We start from the raw sequence: 25,276 nt of genomic DNA on the forward strand, positions 1-25,276 counted from the left end.
AGGAGTTGAGAGAACATGAATATCACTAACTCTGGGTCAATAGAGGAGTTGAGAGGTCATGAATAACAATACATATCTGGGTCAATAGAGGAGTTGAGAGGTCATGAATATCACTAACTCTCCGGGTCAATAGAGGTGCTGAGAGATCATGAATAACACTAACTCTCTGGGTCAATAGAGGTGCTGAGAGATCATGAATAACACTAACTCTCTGGGTCAATAGAGGTGCAGAGGGGTCATGAATATCACTAACTCTCTGGGTCAATAGAGGTGCAGAGAGGTCACGAATATCACTAACTCTCTGGGTCAATAGAGGAGTTGAGAGGTCATGAATAACACTAACTCTCTGGGTCAATAGAGGTGCAGAGAGGTCATGAATATCACTAACTCTCTGGGTCAATAGAGGAGTTGAGAGGTCATGAATAACACTAACTCTCTGGGTCAATAGAGGTGCAGAGAGGTCATGAATATCACTAACTCTCTGGGTCAATAGAGGAGTTGAGAGGTCATGAATAACACTAACTCTCTGGGTCAACAGAGGGGTTTTGGCTGCTCACATCAATGTCAGTGTTTTTTAGGAGCTGAGAGGCAATGTCTGTGCATCCTTCTTTCTTGGCAGAGGCGGGCATGTCTGCATCGCTGTACCACTTCCTGCTGGCACTGTGGGCATAGGTTGTGGCAGGAGTTGCATGCTGGACCCGCGTTGTTGTGACGATGCCAACCGATTTACCTAGGAGGGAATGAAGGAGGAAGAGTGAGAGGTGAGGAAAGAAGGAGAGAGAGGAGGAAGTCAAAAAGGAAGGAGGGAGGGAGAGGAGGAAGTCAGAAAGGAAGGAGGGAGGGAGAGGAATAAGTCAGAAAGGAAGGAGGGAGGGAGAGGAGGAAGTCAGAAAGGAAGGAGGGAGGGAGAGGAATAAGTCAGAAAGGAAGGAGGGGGGGAGAGGAGGAAGTCAGAAAGGAAGGAGGGAGGGAGAGGAGGAAGTCAGAAAGGAAGGAGGGAGGGAGAGGAGGAAGTCAGAAAGGAAGGAGGGAGGGAGAAGAGGAAGTCAGAAAGGAGGGAGGGAGAGAGAGGAGGAAGTCAGAAAGGAGGGAGGGAGAGGAGGAGGTCAGAAAGTAAGGAGGGAGGGAGAGGAGGAAGTCAGAAAGGAAGGAGGGAGGGAGAGGAGGAGGTCAGAAAGGAAGGAGGGAGGGAGAGGAGGAGGTCAGAAAGTAAGGAGGGAGGGAGAGGTGGAAGTCAGAAAGGAAGGAGGGAGGGAGAGGGTCAGGGGAAAGTTTTCCGTCAAACCTTGTCCACTCTCAAAATAATCACCCTTGGTTTTGAATACTTACTGTATTTTTAATGTGTGATATAGCCATGTGGCTGTGTTTTTGTGTCAGATATCACATTATTCGGCATTGAAATGAGAATACAGTTATTATGCTCATAGCAAGTAATTCATCAGTTTTACTGCTGCTGAAAGCGCTTTCTATGTTGTTCTCTCTATCAAACACATGGTTGCTTTTAATCTCTCTCTCTGAAGGGATATCAGCCTCCTGTCTAAGGGTCAGGCCTGCCTCTGAAGGGATATCAGCCTCCTGTCTAAGGGTCAGGCCTGCCTCTGAAGGGATATCAGCCTCCTGTGTAGGGGTCAGGCCTGTCTCTGAAGGGATATCAGCCTCCTGTGTAAGGGTCAGGCCTGTCTCTGAAGGGATATCAGCCTCCTGTGTAGGGGTCAGGGCTGTCTCTGAAGGGATATCAGCATCCTGTGTAGGGGTCAGGCCTGTCTCTGAAGGGATATCAGCCTCCTGTGTAAGGGTCAGGTCTGTCTCTGAAGGGATATCAGCCTCCTGTCTAAGGGTCAGGCCTGCCTCTGAAGGGATATCAACCTCCTGTGTAAGGGTCAGGCCTGTCTCTGAAGGGATATCAACCTCCTGCGTAGGGGTCAGGCCTGTCTCTGAAGGGATATCAGCCTCCTGTGTAACGGTCAGGCCTGTCTCTGAAGGGATATCAGCCTCCTGTGTAGGGGTCAGGGCTGTCTCTGAAGGGATATCAGCCTCCTGTGTAGGGGTCAGGCCTGTCTCTGAAGGGATATCAGCCTCCTGTGTAAGGGTCAGGTCTGTCTCTGAAGGGATATTAGCCTCCTGTGTAGGGGTCAGGGCTGTCTCTGAAGGGATATCAGCCTCCTGTGTAAGGGTCAGGTCTGTCTCTGAAGGGATATCAGCCTCCTGTGTAGGGGTCAGGCCTGTCTCTGAAGGGATATCAGCCTCCTGTGTAAGGGTCAGGTCTGTCTCTGAAGGGATATCAGCCTCCTGTGTAAGGGTCAGGGCTGTGGAGCTGGGAGTTATGAAATATTTATGGTTGGTGATAAGGGAACATGATAACAGTCAAGGTAACATTCTCCTGCCTCCATCAGCAGCTCAGTACTACACCAGGCCACAACACCTGATCACCAAAGAAGCCAGAGGGCCCAGACTCCAGCCAACAGCTACAGGTGGTCCTTATAGAGTCAACTGAACATCTAGCCAACTGTTATCTCTCGTGTTTATTAGTGTTTTGTATCGGTATCTAACACCCACCCGATTATATAACGTGTCCAGGAAAAACTCTGGACCCTAGTTATCGTCTGTAAGGTTTTCCTGGTAAGTCAACTGGATCAGGAAAAACTCTGGACCCTAGTTATCGTCTGTAAGGTTTTCCTGGTAAGTCAACTGGATCAGGAAAAACTCTGGACCCTAGTTATCGTCTGTAAGGTTGTCCTGGTAAGTCAACTGGATCAGGAAAAACTCTGGACCCTAGTTATCGTCTGTAAGGTTTTCCTGGTAAGTCAACTGGATCAAGACAAAGTCGGGGCCCTAGTGATGTGGGAAGTTGGACAGAGATATGGTTCCTACCAGCATCTTTGGCCCACTTGAGAATAGAGGTGACCTCGTTGCCCTTCTGGGTCTTGCAGATTCCGTTGCGAGCGGCAGCATTCACACCGACCGTGTTCAGGTTGGTCTTAACACCACACAGGTAGGCTGTGGCTGTGGATGAACTGTCAGGGATCTGGAAGTCAACACTGTATGTCTGCACACAGACAGACAGTACATGCAAACATTAAGGGATAGAAAGGAATACACATGAATAATATGTACGCATGAGCTTGCACCTCACACATACATCATTATACACAACAGACACAATATCTTCCTCTGAAAGAGGTACTCATGGTTGCAGCTGCACAAACAAAGTGTGATCTCTGTGGGTATCTCTATGCATGTTAATGTATGTATTTGAAGATTTGTTTGTTTGTTTGTGTACCTTGAGGAGGCCCGCATGGGGGAAAGTATCCATGGTCATCACTGTCTCCTCTCCAGACTGGTTGTGCATCTGGCCCTTGAGGATTCGAGCTGCTGTGATGGTGGTAATGCCCATACCTTGGGGGGAATGGCACAGAGAAATAGGGCACACTGGGGTTGTACTGGACTGTAACTGCTGAATTAGAATAGGCTGGAAAAGGTGGTTACGAATGAGTGTCACTCATTGTATTTGTTATGTAAGATTTGGATACGTTTATTACACCACTGATGTGAGGTTTGGACAGTGATTGGTCACTCACCGTCACCCAGGAAGAGCATGATGTTTTTGGCCACATTGGTGTTCAACTTCCTGTTCAGGGCCGCTTGCAAAGCCTTGGCACCCTGGGCTCTCCAGAACTCTGGGTTCTCCTCCTTAACTGGACATAGAGACTTTTCAAAAACATACCTATCTAAAACACACTAATAAAAACATGCTTAACTAAAACACACTTATCTGAACTCCTATAGCTCTCAAAACTTACACAGAGCAAACATTTCAGGAATATAAAAATGTTTTAACTTCTGTAATATTTGATTTAATCTACTTTGAGAGAGCGTATGTGTGTGAAAGAGAGAGATCAGAGGGGGTAGAGATGAACACCCTATGGACTGTGAGAGAGAGAGAGATCAGATGGGGTAGAGATGAACACCCGATGGAATGTGAAAGAGAGAGATCAGAGGGGGTAGAGATGAACACCCTATGGAATGTGAGATAGAGAGATCAGCGGGGTAGAGATGAACACCCTATGGACTGTGAGAGAGAGAGAGATCAGATGGGGTAGAGATGAACACCCGATGGAATGTGAGAGAGAGAGATCAGAGGGGGTAGAGATGAACACCCTATGGAATGTGAGATAGAGAGATCAGAAGGGGTAGAGATGAACACCCTATGGACTGTGAGAAAGAGAGATCAGAGGGGGTAGATATGAACACCCTATGGACTGGTCTTTGATCAGGCTCCAAGAGACATGTACTGACGACTACATACTTCACTTGCCTGGTCTTTATTCTCTCATCAGCTAAACATACTGTAGATAGGAGGCTACAGTAACATACTGTAGATAGGAGGCTACAGTAACATACTGTAGATAGGAGGCTACAGTAACATACTGTAGATAGGAGGCTACAGTAACATACTGTATATAGGAGGCTACAGTAACATACTGTAGATAGGAGGCTACAGTAACATACTGTAGATAGGAGGCAACAGTAACATACTGTATATAGGAGGCTACAGTAACATACTGTAGATATGAGGCAACAGTAACATACTGCAGATATGAGGCAACAGTAACAAACTGTAGATATGAGGCAACAGTAACATACTGTAGATATGAGGCTACAGTAACATACTGTAGACAGGAGGCTACAGTAACATACTGTAGATAGAAGGCTACAGTAACATACTGTAGATAGAAGGCTACAGTAACATACTGTAGATAGGAGGCAACAGTAACATACTGTAGATAGGAGGCTACAGTAACATACTGTATATAGGAGGCTACAGTAACATACTGTAGATAGGAGGCAACAGTAACATACTGTATATAGGAGGCTACAGTAACATACTGTAGATATGAGGCAACAGTAACATACTGTAGATATGAGGCAACAGTAACATACTGTAGATAGGAGGCTACAGTAACATACTGTAGACAGGAGGCTACAGTAACATACTGTAGAAAGGAGGCTAGAGCAACATATTGTAGACAGGCTAGAGCAACATATTGTAGACAGGAGGCTACAGTAACATACTGTAGACAGGAGGCTATAGTAACATACTGTAGACAGGAGGCTATAGTAACATACTGTAGACAGGAGGCTATAGTAACATACTGTAGACAGGAGGCTATAGTAACATACCGTAGCTAGGAGGCTATAGTAACATACTGTAGATAGGAGGCTATAGTAACATACTGTAGATAGGAGGCTATAGTACATACTGTAGATAGGAGGCTATAGTAACATACTGTAGATAGGAGGCTACAGTAACATACTGTAGATAGGAGGCTACAGTAACATACTGTAGACAGGAGGCTAAAGCAACAGTAACATATTGTATATACAGTGCCTTGCGAAAGTATTCGCCCCCCTTGAACTTTGTGACCTTTTGCCACATTTCAGGCTTCAAACATAAAGATATAAAACTGTATTTTTTGTGAAGAATCAACAACAAGTGGGACACAATCATGAAGTGGAACGACATTTATTGGATATTTCAAACTTTTTTAACAAATCAAAAACTGAAAAATTGGGCGTGCAAAATTATTCAGCCCCCTTAAGTTAATACTTTGTAGCGCCACCTTTTGCTGCGATTACAGCTGTAAGTCGCTTGGGGTATGTCTCTATCAGTTTTGCACATCGAGAGACTGACATTTTTTCCCATTCCTCCTTGCAAAACAGCTCGAGCTCAGTGAGGTTGGATGGAGAGCATTTGTGAACAGCAGTTTTCAGTTCTTTCCACAGATTCTCGATTGGATTCAGGTCTGGACTTTGACTTGGCCATTCTAACACCTGGATATGTTTATTTTTGAACCATTCCATTGTAGATTTTGCTTTATGTTTTGGATCATTGTCTTGCTGGAAGACAAATCTCCGTCCCAGTCTCAGGTCTTTTGCAGACTCCATCAGGTTTTCTTCCAGAATGGTCCTGTATTTGGCTCCATCCATCTTCCCATCAATTTTAACCATCTTCCCTGTCCCTGCTGAAGAAAAGCAGGCCCAAACCATGATGCTGCCACCACCATGTTTGACAGTGGGGATGGTGTGTTCAGCTGTGTTGCTTTTATGCCAAACATAACGTTTTGCATTGTTGCCAAAAAGTTCAATTTTGGTTTCATCTGACCAGAGCACCTTCTTCCACATGTTTGGTGTGTCTCCCAGGTGGCTTGTGGCAAACTTTAAACGACACTTTTTATGGATATCTTTAAGAAATGGCTTTCTTCTTGCCACTCTTCCATAAAGGACAGATTTGTGCAATATACGACTGATTGTTGTCCTATGGACAGAGTCTCCCACCTCAGCTGTAGATCTCTGCAGTTCATCTAGAGTGATCATGGGCCTCTTGGCTGCATCTCTGATCAGTCTTCTCCTTGTATGAGCTGAAAGTTTAGAGGGACGGCCAGGTCTTGGTAGATTTGCAGTGGTCTGATACTCCTTCCATTTCAATATTATCGCTTGCACAGTGCTCCTTGGGATGTTTAAAGCTTGGGAAATCTTTTTGTATCCAAATCCGGCTTTAAACTTCTTCACAACAGTATCTCGGACCTGCCTGGTGTGTTCCTTGTTCTTCATGATGCTCTCTGCGCTTTTAACGGACCTCTGAGACTATCACAGTGCAGGTGCATTTATACGGAGACTTGATTACACACAGGTGGATTGTATTTATCATCATTAGTCATTTAGGTCAACATTGGATCATTCAGAGATCCTCACTGAACTTCTGGAGAGAGTTTGCTGCACTGAAAGTAAAGGGGCTGAATAATTTTGCAAGCCCAATTTTTCAGTTTTTGATTTGTTAAAAAAGTTTGAAATAGCCAATAAATGTTGTTCCACTTCATGATTGTGTCCCACTTGTTGTTGATTCTTCACAAAAAAATACAGTTTTATATCTTTATGTTTGAAGCCTGAAATGTGGCAAAAGGTCGCAAAGTTCAAGGGGGCCGAATACTTTCGCAAGGCACTGTATGAGGCTACAGTACCATACTGTAGATATGAGGCAACAGTAACATACTGTAGACAGGAGGCTAGAGCAACATATTGTAGACAGCAGGCTACAGTAACATATTGTGTATAGGAGGCAACAGTAACATACTGTAGATAGGAGGCTACCGTACCATACTGTAGATGGGAGGCTACTGTAACGTACTGTCGATAGGAGGCTACAGTAACATACTGTAGATAGGAGGCAACAGTAAAATACTGTAGATAGGAGGCTACAGTAACATACTGTAGACAGGAGGCTACAGTAGCATACTGTAGATAGGAGGGTACCGTAACATACTGTAGACAGGAGGCTAGAGCAACATATTGTAGACAGCAGGCTACAGTAACATGCTGTATATAGGAGGCTACAGTAACATACTGTAGCTAGGAGGGTACCGTAACATACTGTAGACTGGAGGCTAGAGCAACAGTAACATATTATATATAGGAGGCAACAGTAACATACTGTAGCTAGGAAGCTACAGTAACATAATGTACATAGAAGGTTACAGTAACATACTGTAGCTAGGAGGCTACAGTAACATACTGTAGCTAGGAGGCTACAGTAACATACTGTAGCTAGGAGGCTACAGTAACATACTGTAGCTAGGAGGCTACAGTAACATTCTGTAGCTAGGAGGCAACCGTACCATACTGTAGATAGGAGGCTACTGTAACATACTGTAGATAGGAGGCTACAGTAACATACTGTAGATAGGAGGCTACAGAAACATACTGTAGATAGGAGGCTACAGAAACATACTGTAGATAGGAGGCTACAGAAACATACTGTAGATAGGAGGCTACATAAACATACTGTCGACAGGAGGCTAGAGCAACAGTAACATATTATATATAGGAGGCAACAGTAACATACTGTAGCTAGGAGGCTACAGTAACATACTGTAGCTAGGAGGCTACAGTAACATACTTTAGATAGGAGGCAACAGTAACATACTGTATTTAGGAGGCTATAGTAACATACTGTAGCTAGGAGGCTATAGTAACATACTGTAGCTAGGAGGCTACAGTAACATACTGTAGCTAGGAGGCTACAGTAACATACTGTAGATAGGAGGCTACAGTAACATACTGTAGCTAGTAGGCTACAGTAACATACTGTAGATAGGAGGCTACCGTACCATCTGTAGATGGGAGGCTACTGTAACGTACTGTCGATAGGAGGCTACAGTAACATACTGTAGATAGGAGGCAACAGTAACATACTGTATATAGGAGACTACAGTAACATACTGTAGATAAGAGGCTACAGTAGTATACTGTAGATAGGAGAGTACCGTAACATACTGTAGATAGGAGGGTACAGTAGCATACTGTAGATAAAAGGCTACAGTAACATACTGTATATAGGAGGCTACAGTAGCATACTGTAGATAGGAGGCTACTGTAACATACTGTAGATAGGAGGCTACAGTAACATACTGTAGATAGGAGGGTACCATAACATACTCTAGACAGGAGGCTAGAGCAACATATTGTAGACAGAAGGATACAGTAACATACTATATATAGGAGGCAACTGTAACATACTGTAGATAGGAGGCTAGAGCAACATATTGTAGACAGAAGGCTACAGTAACATACTGTAGTTAGGAGGCTACAGTAACATACTGTAGATAGAAGGCTACAGTAAGATACCTTAGATCGGAGGCTACAGTAGTATACTGACGATAGGAGAGTACCGTAACATACTGTAGATAGGAGGCTACAGTATCATACTGTAGATGGAAGGCTACAGTAACATACTGTAGATAGGAGGGTACCGTAACATACTGTAGACAGGAGGCTAGGGCAACATATTGTAGACAGGAGGCTACAGTAACATACTGTAGCTAGGAGGATACAGTAACATACTGTAGCTAGGAGGCTACAGTAACATACTGTAGCTAGGAGGCTACAGTAACATACTGTAGCTAGGAGGCTACAGTAACATACTCTAGCTAGGAGGCTACAGTAACATACTGTAGCTAGGAGTCTACAGTAACATACTGTAGCTAGGAGGCAACCGTACCATACTGTAGATAGGAGGCAATAGTAACATACTGTATTTAGCAGGCTTTAATAACATACTGTTGACTGGAGGCTACAGTAACATTATGTAGATAAAAGGCTTCAGTAACATACTGTAGCTAGGATGCTACAGTAACATACTGTAGCTAGGAGGCTACAGTAACATACTGTAGATAGGAGGCTACAGTAACATACTGTAGCTAGTAGGCTACAGTAACATACTGTAGATTGAAGGCTACAGTAACATACTGTAGATAGGAGGCTACAGTAACATTATGTAGATAGAAGTGTACAGTAACATACTGTAGCTAGGAGGCTACAGTAACATACTGTAGCTAGGAGGCTACAGTAACATACTCTAGATAGGAGGCTACAGTAACATACTGTAGATAGGAGGCTACATTAACATACTGTAGCTAGTAGGCTACAGTAACATACTGTAGATTGAAGGCTACAGTAACATACTGTAGATAGGAGGCTACCGTACCATACTGTAGATGGGAGGCTACTGTAACGTACTGTCGATAGGAGGCTACAGTAACATACTGTAGATAGGAGGCAACAGTAAAATACTGTAGATAGGAGGCTACAGTAACATACTGTAGACAGGAGGCTACAGTAGCATACTGTAGATAGGAGGGTACCGTAACATACTGTAGACAGGAGGCTAGAGCAACATATTGTAGACAGCAGGCTACAGTAACATGCTGTATATAGGAGGCTACAGTAACAAACTGTAGCTAGGAGGGTACCGTAATATACTGTAGACTGGAGGCTAGAGCAACAGTAACATATTATATATAGGAGGCAACAGTAACATACTGTAGCTAGGAAGCTACAGTAACATAATGTACATAGAAGGTTACAGTAACATACTGTAGCTAGGAGGCTACAGTAACATACTGTAGCTAGGAGGCTACAGTAACATACTGTAGCTAGGAGGCTACAGTAACATACTGTAGCTAGGAGGCAACCGTACCATACTGTAGATAGGAGGCTACTGTAACATACTGTTTATAGGAGGCTACAGTAACATACTGTAGATAGGAGGCTACAGAAACATACTGTAGATAGGAGGCTACAGAAACATACTGTAGATAGGAGGCTACAGAAACATACTGTAGATAGGAGGCTACAGAAACATACTGTCGACAGGAGGCTAGAGCAACAGTAACATATTATATATAGGAGGCAACAGTAACATACTGTAGCTAGGAGGCTACAGTAACATACTGTAGCTAGGAGGCTACAGTAACATACTTTAGATAGGAGGCAACAGTAACATACTGTATTTAGGAGGCTATAGTAACATACTGTAGCTAGGAGGCTATAGTAACATACTGTAGCTAGGAGGCTACAGTAACATACTGTAGCTAGGAGGCTACAGAAACATACTGTCGACAGGAGGCTAGAGCAACAGTAACATATTATATATAGGAGGCAACAGTAACATACTGTAGCTAGGAGGCTACAGTAACATACTGTAGCTAGGAGGCTACAGTAACATACTTTAGATAGGAGGCAACAGTAACATACTGTATTTAGGAGGCTATAGTAACATACTGTAGCTAGGAGGCTATAGTAACATACTGTAGCTAGGAGGCTACAGTAACATACTGTAGCTAGGAGGCTACAGTAACATACTGTAGATAGGAGGCTACAGTAACATACTGTAGCTAGTAGGCTACAGTAACATACTGTAGATAGGAGGCTACCGTACCATCTGTAGATGGGAGGCTACTGTAACGTACTGTCGATAGGAGGCTACAGTAACATACTGTAGATAGGAGGCAACAGTAACATACTGTATATAGGAGGCTACAGTAACATACTGTAGATAGGAGGCTACAGTAGTATACTGTAGATAGGAGAGTACCGTAACATACTGTAGATAGGAGGGTACAGTAGCATACTGTAGATAAAAGGCTACAGTAACATACTGTATATAGGAGGCTACAGTGACATACTGTAGATAGGAGGCTACTGTAACATACTGTAGATAGGAGGCTACAGTAACATACTGTAGATAGGAGGGTACCATAACATACTGTAGACAGGAGGCTAGAGCAACATATTGTAGACAGAAGGATACAGTAACATACTGTATATAGGAGGCAACTGTAACATACTGTAGATAGGAGGCTAGAGCAACATATTGTAGACAGAAGGCTACAGTAACATACTGTAGTTAGGAGGCTACAGTAACATACTGTAGATAGGAGGCTACAGTAAGATACTGTAGATCGGAGGCTACAGTAGTATACTGTAGATAGGAGAGTACCTTAACATACTGTAGATAGGAGGCTACAGTATCATACTGTAGATGGAAGGCTACAGTAACATACTGTAGATAGGAGGGTACCGTAACATACTGTAGACAGGAGGCTAGGGCAACATATTGTAGACAGGAGGCTACAGTAACATACTGTAGCTAGGAGGCTACAGTAACATACTGTAGCTAGGAGGCTACAGTAACATACTGTAGCTAGGAGGCTACAGTAACATACTGTAGCTAGGAGGCTACAGTAACATACTCTAGCTAGGAGGCTACAGTAACATACTGTAGCTAGGAGTCTACAGTAACATACTGTAGCTAGGAGGCAACCGTACCATACTGTAGATAGGAGGCAATAGTAACATACTGTATTTAGCAGGCTTTAATAACATACTGTTGACTGGAGGCTACAGTAACATTATGTAGATAAAAGGCTTCAGTAACATACTGTAGCTAGGATGCTAGAGTAACATACTGTAGCTAGGAGGCTACAGTAACATACTGTAGATAGGAGGCTACAGTAACATACTGTAGCTAGTAGGCTACAGTAACATACTGTAGATTGAAGGCTACAGTAACATACTGTAGATAGGAGGCTACAGTAACATTATGTAGATAGAAGTGTACAGTAACATACTGTAGCTAGGAGGCTACAGTAACATTCTGTAGCTAGGAGGCTACAGTAACATACTCTAGATAGGAGGCTACAGTAACATACTGTAGATAGGAGGCTACATTAACATACTGTAGCTAGTAGGCTACAGTAACATACTGTAGATTGAAGGCTACAGTAACATACTGTAGATAGGAGGCTACCGTACCATACTGTAGATGGGAGGCTACTGTAACGTACTGTCGATAGGAGGCTACAGTAACATACTGTAGATAGGAGGCTACTGTAACATACTGTAGATAGGAGGCTAGAGCAACATACTGTAGATAGGAGGCTAGAGCAACATATTGTAGACAGAAGGCTACAGTAACATACTGTATATAGGAGGCAACTGTAACATACTGTAGTTAGGAGGCTACAGTAACAAACTGTAGATAGGAGGCTACAGTAACATACTGTAGATAGAAGGCTACAGTAATATACTGTAGATAGGAGGCTACAGTAATATACTGTAGCTGGAGGCTACAGTAACATACTGTAGATAGGAGGCAACTGTAACATACTGTAGTTAGGAGGCTACAGTAACATACTGTAGATAGGAGGCAACAGTAACATACTGTAGATAGGAGGCAACAGTAACATACTGTAGTTAGGAGGCTACAGTAACATACTGTAGATAGGAGGCTACAGTAACATACTGTAGATAGGAGGCTACAGTACTATACTGTAGATAGGAGAGTACCGTAACATACTGTAGATAGAAGGCTACCGTAGCATACTGTAGACAGGAGGCTAGAGCAACATATTGTAGACAGGAGGCTACAGTAACATATTATATATAGGAGGCAACAGTAACATACTGTAGATAGGAGGCAACAGTAACATACTGTAGCTAGGAGACTACAGTAACATAATGTAGATAGAAGGCTACAGTAACATACTGTAGCTAGGAGGCTACAGTAGCATACTGTAGCTAGGAGGCTACCGTACCATACTGTAGATAGGAGGCTACTGTAACATACTGTAGATAGCAGGCTACTGTAACATACTGTAGATTGGAGGCTACTGTAACATACTGTAGATAGCAGGCTACTGTAACATACTGTAGATTGGAGGCTACAGTAACATACTGTAGATAGGAGGCTACAGTAACATTATGTAGATAGAAGTGTACAGTAACATACTGTAGCTAGGAGGCTACAGTAACATTCTGTAGCTAGGAGGCTACAGTAACATACTCTAGATAGGAGGCTACAGTAACATACTGTAGCTAGTAGGCTACAGTAACATACTGTAGATTGAAGGCTACAGTAACATACTGTAGATAGGAGGCTACCGTACCATACTGTAGATGGGAGGCTACTGTAACGTACTGTCGATAGGAGGCTACAGTAACATACTGTAGATAGGAGGCTACTGTAACATACTGTAGATAGGAGGCTAGAGCAACATACTGTAGATAGGAGGCTAGAGCAACATATTGTAGACAGAAGGCTACAGTAACATACTGTATATAGGAGGCAACTGTAACATACTGTAGTTAGGAGGCTACAGTAACAAACTGTAGATAGGAGGCTACAGTAACATACTGTAGATAGAAGGCTACAGTAATATACTGTAGATAGGAGGCTACAGTAATATACTGTAGCTGGAGGCTACAGTAACATACTGTAGATAGGAGGCAACTGTAACATACTGTAGTTAGGAGGCTACAGTAATATACTGTAGATAGGAGGCTACAGTAACATACTGTAGATAGGAGGCAACAGTAACATACTGTAGTTAGGAGGCTACAGTAACATACTGTAGATAGGAGGCTACAGTAACATACTGTAGATAGGAGGCTACAGTAGTATACTGTAGATAGGAGAGTACCGTAACATACTGTAGATAGAAGGCTACCGTAGCATACTGTAGACAGGAGGCTAGAGCAACATATTGTAGACAGGAGGCTACAGTAACATATTATATATAGGAGGCAACAGTAACATACTGTAGATAGGAGGCAACAGTAACATACTGTAGCTAGGAGACTACAGTAACATAATGTAGATAGAAGGCTACAGTAACATACTGTAGCTAGGAGGCTACAGTAGCATACTGTAGCTAGGAGGCTACCGTACCATACTGTAGATAGGAGGCTACTGTAACATACTGTAGATAGCAGGCTACTGTAACATACTGTAGATTGGAGGCTACAGTAACATACTGTTGATAGGAGGCTACAGTAACATACTGTATATAGGAGGCTACAGTAACATACTGTAGCTAGGAGGGTACCGTAACATACTGTAGACAGGAGGCTAGAGCAACAGTAACATATTATATATAGGAGGCAACAGTAACATACTGTAGCTAGGAGGCTTCAGTAACATACTGTAGCTAGGAGGCTACAGTAACATACTGTCGCTAGGAGGCTACAGTAACATACTGTAGCTAGGAGGTTACAGTAACATATTGTAGCTAGTAGGCTACAGTAACATACTGTATATTGAATGCTACAGTAACATACTGTAGATAGGAGGCTTCCGTACCATACTGTTGATGGGAGGCTACTGTAACGTACTGTCGATTGGAGGCTACAGTAACATACTGTAGATAGGAGGCAACAGTAACATACTGTAGATAGGAGGCTACAGTAACATACTGTAGATATGAGGCTACTGTAACATACTGTAGACATGAGGCAACAGTAACATACTGTAGATAGGAGGCTACAGTAACATACTGTAGATAGGAGGCTACTGTAACATACTGTAGATATGAGGCTACAGTAACATATTGTAGACAGCAGGCTACAGTAACATACTGTATATAGGAGGCTACAGTAACATACTGTAGCTAGGAGGGTACCGTAACATACTGTAGACAGGAGGCTAGAGCAACAGTAACATATTACATATAGGAGGAAACAGTAACATACTGTAGCTAGGAGGCTACAGTAACATACTGTAGCTAGGAGGCTACAGTAACATACTGTAGCTAGGTAACATACTTTAGCTAGGAGGCTACAGTAACATACTGTAGCTAGGAGGCTACAGTAACATACTGTAGCTAGGAGGCCACCGCACCATACTGTAGCTAGGAGGCCACCGTACCATACTGTAGCTAGGAGGCTACAGTAACATACTGTAGCTAGGTAACATACTTTAGCTAGGAGGCTACAGTAACATACTGTAGCTAGGAGGCTACAGTAACATACTGTAGCTAGGAGGCTACAGTAACATACCGTAGCTAGGAGGCTACAGTAACATACTGTAGCTAGGTAACATACTTTAGCTAGGAGGCTACAGTAACATACTGTAGCTAGGAGGCTACAGTAACATACTGTAGCTAGGAGGCCACCGTACCATTCTGTAGATAGGAGGCTACAGTAACATACTGTAGATAGAAGGATCCAGTAGTATATTGTAGATAGGAGAGTACCGTAACATACTGTAGATAGGAGGCTATTGTAACATACTGTAGATAGATTGCTACAGCAATATACTATCGATAGGAGATTACAGACAGTGCTTCAATTTCATATTGTCATGGGTTTCAATTAGGAATGCAGATAGTAGTTTCTTCGTACTTTAATATTTTGTCAGATTCAGAAGAACTTGTGTAGCGAGGTGAGAGAGAAGAGAGACAGGGAATTAAGAGTTTAGAAGTTTACAACAAGTGAGAGGAGATCCAGCAGAGAGAAGAGTAGTCAAAGAGTAAGATCAGGTGAGAGAGAGAGTATGATGATGGAGTGAGAGGAGATTAGTTTGTGAAAGGAGAGAGTAAGAAGGTTTGAGGGGAAAGGACCGTAGAAACCAATGAAAAGAGTGAATATAAATTACAAACACAACTCAGAAGAAAGTCATAGTGATTGTCTAGAAGTAAGTCAATGAGAAGGGCAGGAGATGAGCTAAGTCAGGTCAGGTGACCATCCAGAGTAAATGTGTGTCTGGCAGATCTTTTACCTTTGGCGGTGGTTGAACCCAAAACCCCCAGCAGACACAGGGCCACGATAGACCATTTCTGAGTTTCCATGATGATGTCTAAAGAGGACAGTTGTTCTCTCTGATCTTCCCTCAGCGCAACAGAATAATATATTCCAGCCCTCCCCGGGCATAAATAATTTGTAATGGCAGGTCATAAAACTGACTGATAGTGACCATAGGCCAACAACCAACACCAATATGGTGACTGACAACCAACACCAACACCAATGTGGTGACTGACAACCAACGCCAACACCAATGTGGTAAATGACAACTATACCAACACCAATATGGTGACTGACAACCAACACCAACACCAATGTGGTGACTGACAACCAATACCAACACCAATGTGGTAACTGACAACTATACCAACACCAATGTGGTAACTGACAACTATACCAACACCAATGTGGTGACTGACAACCAACACCAACACCAATGTGGTGACTGACAACCATACCAACACCAGTGTGGTGACTGACAACCAACACCATGTGGTGACTGACAACCAACACCAACACCAATGTGGTAACTGACAACTATACCAACACCAATACGGTGACTGACAACCAACACCAACACCAATGTGGTGACTGACAACCAACACCAACACCAATGTGGTAACTGACAACTATACCAACACCAATGTGGTGACTGACAACCATACCAACACCAGTGTGGTGACTGACGGCCAACACCAATGTGGTGACTGACAACCAACACCAACACCAATGTGGTGACTGACAACCAACACCAATATGGTGACTGACAACTATACCAACACCAATGTGGTGACTGACAACCAACACCAACACCAATGTGGTGACTGACACCATACCAACACCAATATGGTGACTGACAACCAACATCAGAGGTGACTGACAAACCAACACCGATGTGCTCTCACAAGCAGACACATGAAGTGCAAGTCATTTTAAGAAAGCATTGAGACACACACGCCACGTTTTTCTCTGTGATTTCATGGCCTTTCCACTAGAAAGACTGGACTCAAGTACCTTAGACTCTCTACAGCTGTTTGAATACTTGATGTCCCACAGATTAAAACACCTACTCAGACATTATCAGAGCCAACAGCTCTGAATCATTGCTTTTGTTTATGACTTTATTGATTAACAGACTAGCAGTTGATTAAAGGCACAGGGAGTGTGTGGGGACTGAGCTTCCAATAAACACACTGTAAACACTGACCTCGGATCTGCTAATACAATCGGGAACACACACACACACACACACTAAATGAGTAGATCATTAATAACACAGTAGACAGGGGGATAAAGGATGATTTACAGTATAGAGTCCAATGGGACTGGATGGATGAAGGGCTCGTCTGGGGGACAACTGCCAAACACACACACCAGTTAATCACGTATGCATATAAATACAGCAACTTCTTTATGAACAGATTTTTACATATACTCCCACACATTCTCACTACACAGACTTTCAACATAACACGTCTTAACACTCAAATCACACACACACACACATTCATGAACCTACACGCAGAGACAAGCAGCCCCAAACACTGTAGTGTGAGTAGTGATAACAGCGGTGGTGAGGGTGAAGGCAGGGTGTGTTGGCTCTGTGTTATTGCGTCGGGATTTACAGAAAGTGGCATGTGGGTCCAGGCAGGAGGCATGTGCCATCACGTGGGCAATGTAAGTTAGGTATTATCTTTAGTGCCTGTGAAGAGGCGTGCCCATGGGCCATTGGCATACACTGCCACTGATTGACTGATTACATCGTTGGTTGACTGACTGATTGAGTGAATTAATCATTGGTTGGTTGATTGACTGATTGAGTGAGTGACTTAATCATTGGTTGGTTGACTGACTGATTGAGGATATTAATCATTGGTTGGTTGGTTGGTTGACTGACTGATTGAGTGAGTGACTTAATCATTGGTTGGTTGACTGACTGATTGAGTGAATTAATCATTGGTTGGTTGGTTGACTGACTGATTGAGTGAGTGACTTAATCATTGGTTGGTTGACTGACTGATTGAGTTAATTAATCATTGGTTGGTTGGTTGACTGACTGATTGCGTGACTTAACCATTGGTTGGTTGATTGACTGATTGAGTGACTGACTAGCTGGTTGGTTGACTGACTGATTGCGTGACTGACAGGCTGGTTGACTGAGTGAGTGAGTGATTGACTAGCTGGTTGGCTGGTTGACTGATTGAGTGACTGACTAGCTGGTTGGTTGACTGACTGACTAGCTGGTTGGTTGACAGGCTGCTTATGCTTCACCAGTATGAAAAATCCCTTGTTTCTTTTGTTGAGGATGCTGCCACCATCATGCCTGGAATAGACGGCTCCATGCTGGAGTCCCTGTACAGCTCAAAACTCATGTCCCTGGGAGCAGACAACCCTGCAATACACAGGAAGAGGTGTTATGCACTCACACTCAAATCTCCAAAAATGTGCAGTCACATAGATGGTGTGATGGCTCCCTCTAGTGATTATGAAAGCATTGAACAAACCTGAATCAGCTGTGTAGCGCTAGGGTAAAAATCAAAACGTGCCCCCAGGGAGGGACCACAGGACAGAGTTCGGGAAACCCGGGCCTAAGGAATAGGGTTCCATTTCGGACACAGTCAGTCTTCCCCAGTGCCCCATATACTGTACTGACCTACTAGGCCTCTTTAGCCGATCTGTTGGTTGGCTGTCTTTGAAAACTGGGAGGAACCTGTTGATTGTGATGGATAAAAGGAGGCTAAAGATAAGACCATGACAGTAATTGAAGGATCAACATCTCAGCAGGGGAAAGAATAATTCTTGTAACAGTCAGGCAAGATAAAACGATAACAAAGGGAAACAAAATGGCCACCGGGATAAGGTTACAGCGGTGTAAAATGACAGTGAGTACATACATGAAAGAGCCCTCTGTTGTCTTCATTATAAGTAGTGTATTGAAGGGGGTATGGGGTTGAATGTCATCATTATAGGTAGTGTATTGAAGGAGGTGTGAGGTTGAATGTCATCATTATAGGTAGTGTATTGAAGAGGGTGTGAGGTTGAATGTCTCCATTATATGTAATCTACATTATAAGTAGTGTAATGAAGAGGGTGAGGTTGAATGTCATCATCATAGGTAGTATATTGAAGAGGGTGTGAGGTTGAATGTCATCATTATAGGTAGTGTATTGAAGAGGGTGTGAGGTTGATTGTCATCTCCATTATAGGTAGTGTATTGAAGAGGGTGTGAGGTTGAATGTCATCATCATAGGTAGTGTATTGAAGAGGGTGTGAGGTTGAATGTCATCATCATAGGTAGTGTATTGAAGAGGGTGTGAGGTTGAATGTCATCATTATAGGTAGTGTATTGAAGAGAGTGTGAGGTTGAATGTCATCTCCATTATAGGATGGGTACGGCAACTGCTCCGCCCACAACCGTAAGGCTCTCCAGAGGGTAGTGAGGTCTGCACAACGCATCACCGGGGGCAAACTACCTGCCCTCCAGGACACCTACACCACCCGATGTTACAGGAAGGCCATAAAGATCATCAAGGACAACAACCACCCGAGCCACTGCCTGTTCACCCCGCTATCATCCAGAAGGCGAGGTCAGTACAGGTGCATCAAAGCTGGGACCGAGAGACTGAAAAACAGCTTCTATCTCAAGGCCATCAGACTGTTAAACAGCCACCACTAACATTGAGTGGCTGCTGCCAACACACTGACTCAACTCCAGCCACTTTAATAATGGGAATTGATGGGAAATGATGTAAAATATATCACTAGCCACTTTAAACAATGCTACCTAATATAATGTTTATATACCCTACATTATTCATCTCATATGTATACATATATACTGTACTCTATATCATCTACTGCATCCTTATGTAATACATGTATCACTAGCCACTTTAACTATGCCACTTTGTTTACATACTCATCTCATATGTACAGTGCCTTGCGAAAGTATTCGGCCCCCTTGAACTTTGCGACCTTTTGCCACATTTCAGGCTTCAAACATAAAGATATAAAACTGTATTTTTTTGTGAAGAATCAACAACAAGTGGGACACAATCATGAAGTGGAACGACATTTATTGGATATTTCAAACTTTTTTAACAAATCAAAAACTGAAAAATTGGGCGTGCAAAATTATGTGCAGCAAACTCTCTCCAGAAGTTCAGTGAGGATCTCTGAATGATCCAATGTCGACCTAAATGACTAATGATGATAAATACAATCCACCTGTGTGTAATCAAGTCTCCGTATAAATGCACCTGCACTGTGATAGTCTCAGAGGTCCGTTAAAAGCGCAGAGAGCATCATGAAGAACAAGGAACACACCAGGCAGGTCCGAGATACTGTTGTGAAGAAGTTTAAAGACGGATTTGGATACAAAAAGATTTCCCAAGCTTTAAACATCCCAAGGAGCACTGTGCAAGCGATAATATTGAAATGGAAGGAGTATCAGACCACTGCAAATCTACCAAGACCTGGCCGTCCCTCTAAACTTTCAGCTCATACAAGGAGAAGACTGATCAGAGATGCAGCCAAGAGGCCCATGATCACTCTGGATGAACTGCAGAGATCTACAGCTGAGGTGGGAGACTCTGTCCATAGGACAACAATCAGTCGTATATTGCACAAATCTGGCCTTTATGGAAGAGTGGCAAGAAGAAAGCCATTTCTTAAAGATATCCATAAAAAGTGTCGTTTAAAGTTTGCCACAAGCCACCTGGGAGACACACCAAACATGTGGAAGAAGGTGCTCTGGTCAGATGAAACCAAAATTGAACTTTTTGGCAAAGCAACACAGCTGAACTCACCATCCCCACTGTCAAACATGGTGGTGGCAGCATCATGGTTTGGGCCTGCTTTTCTTCAGCAGGGACAGGGAAGATGGTTAAAATTGATGGGAAGATGGATGGAGCCAAATACAGGACCATTCTGGAAGAAAACCTGATGGAGTCTGCAAAAGACCTGAGACTGGGACGGAGATTTGTCTTCCAACAAGACAATGATCCAAAACATAAAGCAAAATCTACAATGGAATGGTTCAAAAATAAACATATCCAGGTGTTAGAATGGCCAAGTCAAAGTCCAGACCTGAATCCAATCGAGAATCTGTGGAAAGAACTGAAAACTGCTGTTCACAAATGCTCTCCATCCAACCTCACTGAGCTCGAGCTGTTTTGCAAGGAGGAATGGGAAAAAAATTCAGTCTCTCGATGTGCAAAACTGATAGACATACCCCAAGCGACTTACAGCTGTAATCACAGCAAAAGGTGGCGCTACAAAGTATTAACTTAAGGGGGCTGAATAATTTTGCACGCCCAATTTTTCAGTTTTTGATTTGTTAAAAAAGTTTGAAATATCCAATAAATGTTGTTCCACTTCATGATTGTGTCCCACTTGTTGTTGATTCTTCACAAAAAAATACAGTTTTATATCTTTATGTTTGAAGCCTGAAATGTGGCAAAAGGTCGCAAAGTTCAAGGGGGCCAAATACTTTCGCAAGGCACTGTATATACTGTACTCGATACCATCTACTGTTTCTTGCCTATGCTGCTGTGTACCATCACTCATCCATATATCTTCATGTACATGTTCTTTATCCCCTTACACTGTGTATTCGACAGTAGTTTTGGAATTGTTAGTTAGATTACTTGTTGGTTATTACTGCATTGTCGGAACTAGAAGCACAAGCATTTCGCTACACTCGCATTAACATCTGCTAACCATGTGTATGTGACAAATACAAATTTTATTTGATTTATTGAAGAGAGTGTGAGGTTGAATGTCATCATCATAGGTAGTGTATTGAAGGTGTGAGGTTGAATGTCATCATTATAGGTAGTGTATTGAAGAGGGTGTGACGTTGAATGTCATCATCATAGGTAGTGTATTGAAGGTGTGAGGTTGAATGTCATCATTATAGGTAGTGTATTGAAGAGGGTGTGAGGTTGAATGTCATCATCATAGGTAGTGTATTGAAGAGAGTGTGAGGTTGAATGTCATCATTATAGGTTTGAGTTTGAGTTTGAGTTTATTTTTATTTTTACAGGGACAGTGCACATTAATCAACGTTTCAGTAAAAGTGCCGGTTTATCCAGCCGGCTAATTTTCAACCGCAGTCCCTGGGCAGGTTATTAAAAACAATTACAATATAGACAATAGCAGCATAGAACAAGCAAGACATAGCAACATAGGACAAGCAAGACATAGTATACAGAGCAACATAGGACAAGCAAGACGTAGCATACAGACAGAGCAACATAAAACAAAAAGCAGCAAGACAAAATTCATAAAAGCAACAAAGTGTTTCCACACCTCACAAGCTACAGACAACAGACAACATGGAAAGCGGCAACACACAGCTAGGGACCATGTTCACAAATCTGATTGACCTTTAGCCATGTCTTCAAGCATTTTGTGAAAGTGTGATATGTGGTGCAGTTATGTGTGTCTGATGGCAGTGTATTCCAGACATGGGAAGCTCTCACAGAGAATGCAGATTTACTAAAGGTGCTTTTCCTTAGGGGAACTATACAGTCACCTCTCATGGCAGACCTTGTGGATCTGCTGCCATATGTCTGGGTTTTCTGTTTAACAAAAATATTGAGTGGAGGGGGAGCCAGGCCATTAAGGATCTTGAATACAAGACATGCGTCGGTGTATTGCACAAGATTTTCCCAACTCAAGAGCTCATGCTTTCTAAGAATGTGACAATGATGATGGCTATTGGGCTTCCTATCAAGCACTTTGAGAGCCTGTTTGTAGACAGACTGAATAGGTTTTAATGTTGTACAGCAAGCTTGGGCCCAACTAGTCAAGCAGTATGTTAAGTGGGGGAGTATCATAGTTTCGAAGTACAGTTTTGCTACCTCTGTAGTCAAACAATTTCGTATAAATCGGAAATTAGCTAGGTTGAATTTGGTTATTTGAATTACTTTTTTCACATGCTTTTTAAAAGAGAGGTTGGAATCAAGTATGATGCCAAGGTACTTAAAATCGGATACCACCTGGAGCTTCTCCCCTGACACATAGACATCTGGCTCAGTAGCATCTGTTGCCCTCTTTGTGAAGAACATGCAAACAGTTTTTTTCACATTGAGATGCAAACACGAGTCACTGAGCCACTTTGTAACCTGGACCATTACAGTAGTGAGTTCTTGTGCAGCTTGTTGTTTGCTCTTTGCCTGCACATATATCACTGTATCATCTGCATACATTTGAACTTCAGACCCAGTACAGACAGAAGGCAGATCATTAATATACAGGCTGAACAGGAGGGGCCCCAGTATTGACCCTTGGGGCACGCCCACATCATAGCTACGAGTGGGCGACAGCTCATTGCTCACTCTGACACACTGAGTTCTGCCTTCAAGGTATGATTTCATCCATCTCAAGGCATCAGGGGAAAAGTTGAACTTGGACAATTTTGTGATGAGAATCTCATGGTTAACAGTATCAAAAGCCTTCCTTAGGTCCAGAAACACAGCCCCCACAACACCCCCTTTGTCCATCTTGGACTTCACATTTTCCAGAAGAAAGCAGTTGGCCGTTTCTGTGGAGTGTTTCGCTCTGAAGCCAAACTGCATGGAGTGTAATGTGAAGGGGCTGTTGTTGAGGTGGGCAATTAGTTGTTCTGCTACACACTTTTCAACAACCTTTGACACCACAGGTAGTATACTAATGGGCCTGTAGTTACTCACGTCAGCAGGGTCGCCTGATTTAAAGATGGCCGTTATTATGGCCGACTTCCATACCCTTGGAAACACACCGGTAGTGTATTGAAGAGGGTGTGAGGTTGAATGTCATCATCATAGGTAGTGCATTGAAGAGGGTGTGAGGTTGAATGTTTTCTAAAGAAAGGGAGTCTGTCTCTAAGAGCTGCCAACTCTGCTGTCAACTATCTGGAGTGGTCAAAGGGTTAACAGAATAAACTGGATTAAATATAGAGCTGCCGGGGAGGATCTCTCCTCATTACCATTCAGAAAATTTCCTATCAAAGGGGACAGACAAGGTAGGAAGGATTTCTGTTTAACACAGAAAATAACATTCAAGTATTCCAATAGGAGACCTTTTGATCATCAAATTAAAAGGTGAAAATTTAAGTGACGAGGAAGACTTTTCTGAGTGCGTTGTAGGAAGATGAAAAGGTGCTTCTGCAGTGTAAGTCTCCATGTCAGGGATGTTATGGACCATGTTATGTACCATCTGGTAGACCAGGTCAGTACAGCCCTGTTGTCTGGCCTCGTCACTCATTGTCACTGTACCAATACCGGCTCACATAGTGGGCATAACTCACAGCAACCGTGGCGTGGTGTACCTGCGTCGGCTTTCACATAACCAACAGATTCACAGTTGAAGTCAGAAGTTTACATATATTTTAGCCAAATACATTTAATCTGTTTTTCACAATTCCTGACATTTAATCAGAGTAAAAATTCCCTGTCTTGGTTCAGTTAGGATCACCACTTTATTTTAAGAATGTGAAATGTCAGAATAATAATCGAGAGAATGATTTATTTCAGCTTTTATTTCTTATATCACATTCCCAGTGGGTCAGAAGTTTACATACACTCAATTAGTATTTGGTAGCATTGCCTTTAAATTGTTTAACTTGGGTCAATGCCTCCTTGCTCGCACACGCTTTTTCAGTTCTGCCGACAAATGTTCTATAGAATTGAGGTCGGGGCTTTGTGATGGCCACTCCAATACCTTGACTTTGTTGTCCTTAAGCCATTTTGCCACAACTTTGAAAGTATGCTTGGGGTCATTGTCCATTTGGAAGACCCATTTGTGACCAAGCTTTAACTTCCTGGCTGATGTCTTGAGATGTTGCTTCAATAGATCCACATCATTTCCCTACCTCAGGATGCCATCTAATTTGTGAAGTGCATCAGTCCCTCCTGCAGCAAAGCACCCCCACAACATGATGCTGCCACCCCCGTGCTTCACGGTTGGGATGGTGTTGTTCAGCTTGCAATCCTCCCCCTTTCTCCTCCAACATATTTTTTTTATTTGACCTTTATTTAACTAGGCAAGTCAGTTAAGAACAAATTGTTATTTTCAATGATGGCCTAGGAACAGTAATAATGATGGTCCTTATGGCCAAACAGTTCTATTTTTGTTTCATCAGACCAGATGACATTTCTCCAAAAAGTATGATCTTTGTCCCCATGTGCAGTTGCAAACCGTAGTCTGGCTTTTTTATGGCAGTTTTGGAGCAGTGGCTTCTTCCTTGCTGAGCTGCCTTTCAGGTTATGTCGATATAGGACTCGTTTTACTGTAGATACTTTTGTACCTGTTTCCTCCAGCATCTTCACAAGGTTCTTTGCTCTTGTTCTGGGATTGATTTGCACTTCTCGCA

At 42.8% G+C, this 25,276-nt stretch overlaps 1 protein-coding gene across 1 annotated transcript in view; it reads right to left on the minus strand.

The window, feature by feature from the left end:
• The window catches only part of LOC139385755 (alkaline phosphatase 3), a 24,085-nt gene extending 8,123 nt beyond the window's left edge, over positions 1–15,962 (minus strand). The window contains exons 1-5 of the mRNA XM_071131019.1: positions 15,893–15,962; positions 3,579–3,728; positions 3,281–3,396; positions 2,872–3,046; positions 558–730 (exon numbers count right to left, since the gene is read on the minus strand). Coding sequence (XP_070987120.1) covers positions 558–730; positions 2,872–3,046; positions 3,281–3,396; positions 3,579–3,728; positions 15,893–15,962 — 684 coding nt within the window. The remainder of the gene's footprint in view (positions 1–557; positions 731–2,871; positions 3,047–3,280; positions 3,397–3,578; positions 3,729–15,892) is intronic.
• Positions 15,963–25,276: the final 9,314 nt, after the last annotated feature.

Source organism: Oncorhynchus clarkii, chromosome 27 (assembly GCF_045791955.1).
Source record: "Oncorhynchus clarkii lewisi isolate Uvic-CL-2024 chromosome 27, UVic_Ocla_1.0, whole genome shotgun sequence".
In the NCBI taxonomy this organism is placed as follows: domain Eukaryota; kingdom Metazoa; phylum Chordata; class Actinopteri; order Salmoniformes; family Salmonidae; genus Oncorhynchus; species Oncorhynchus clarkii.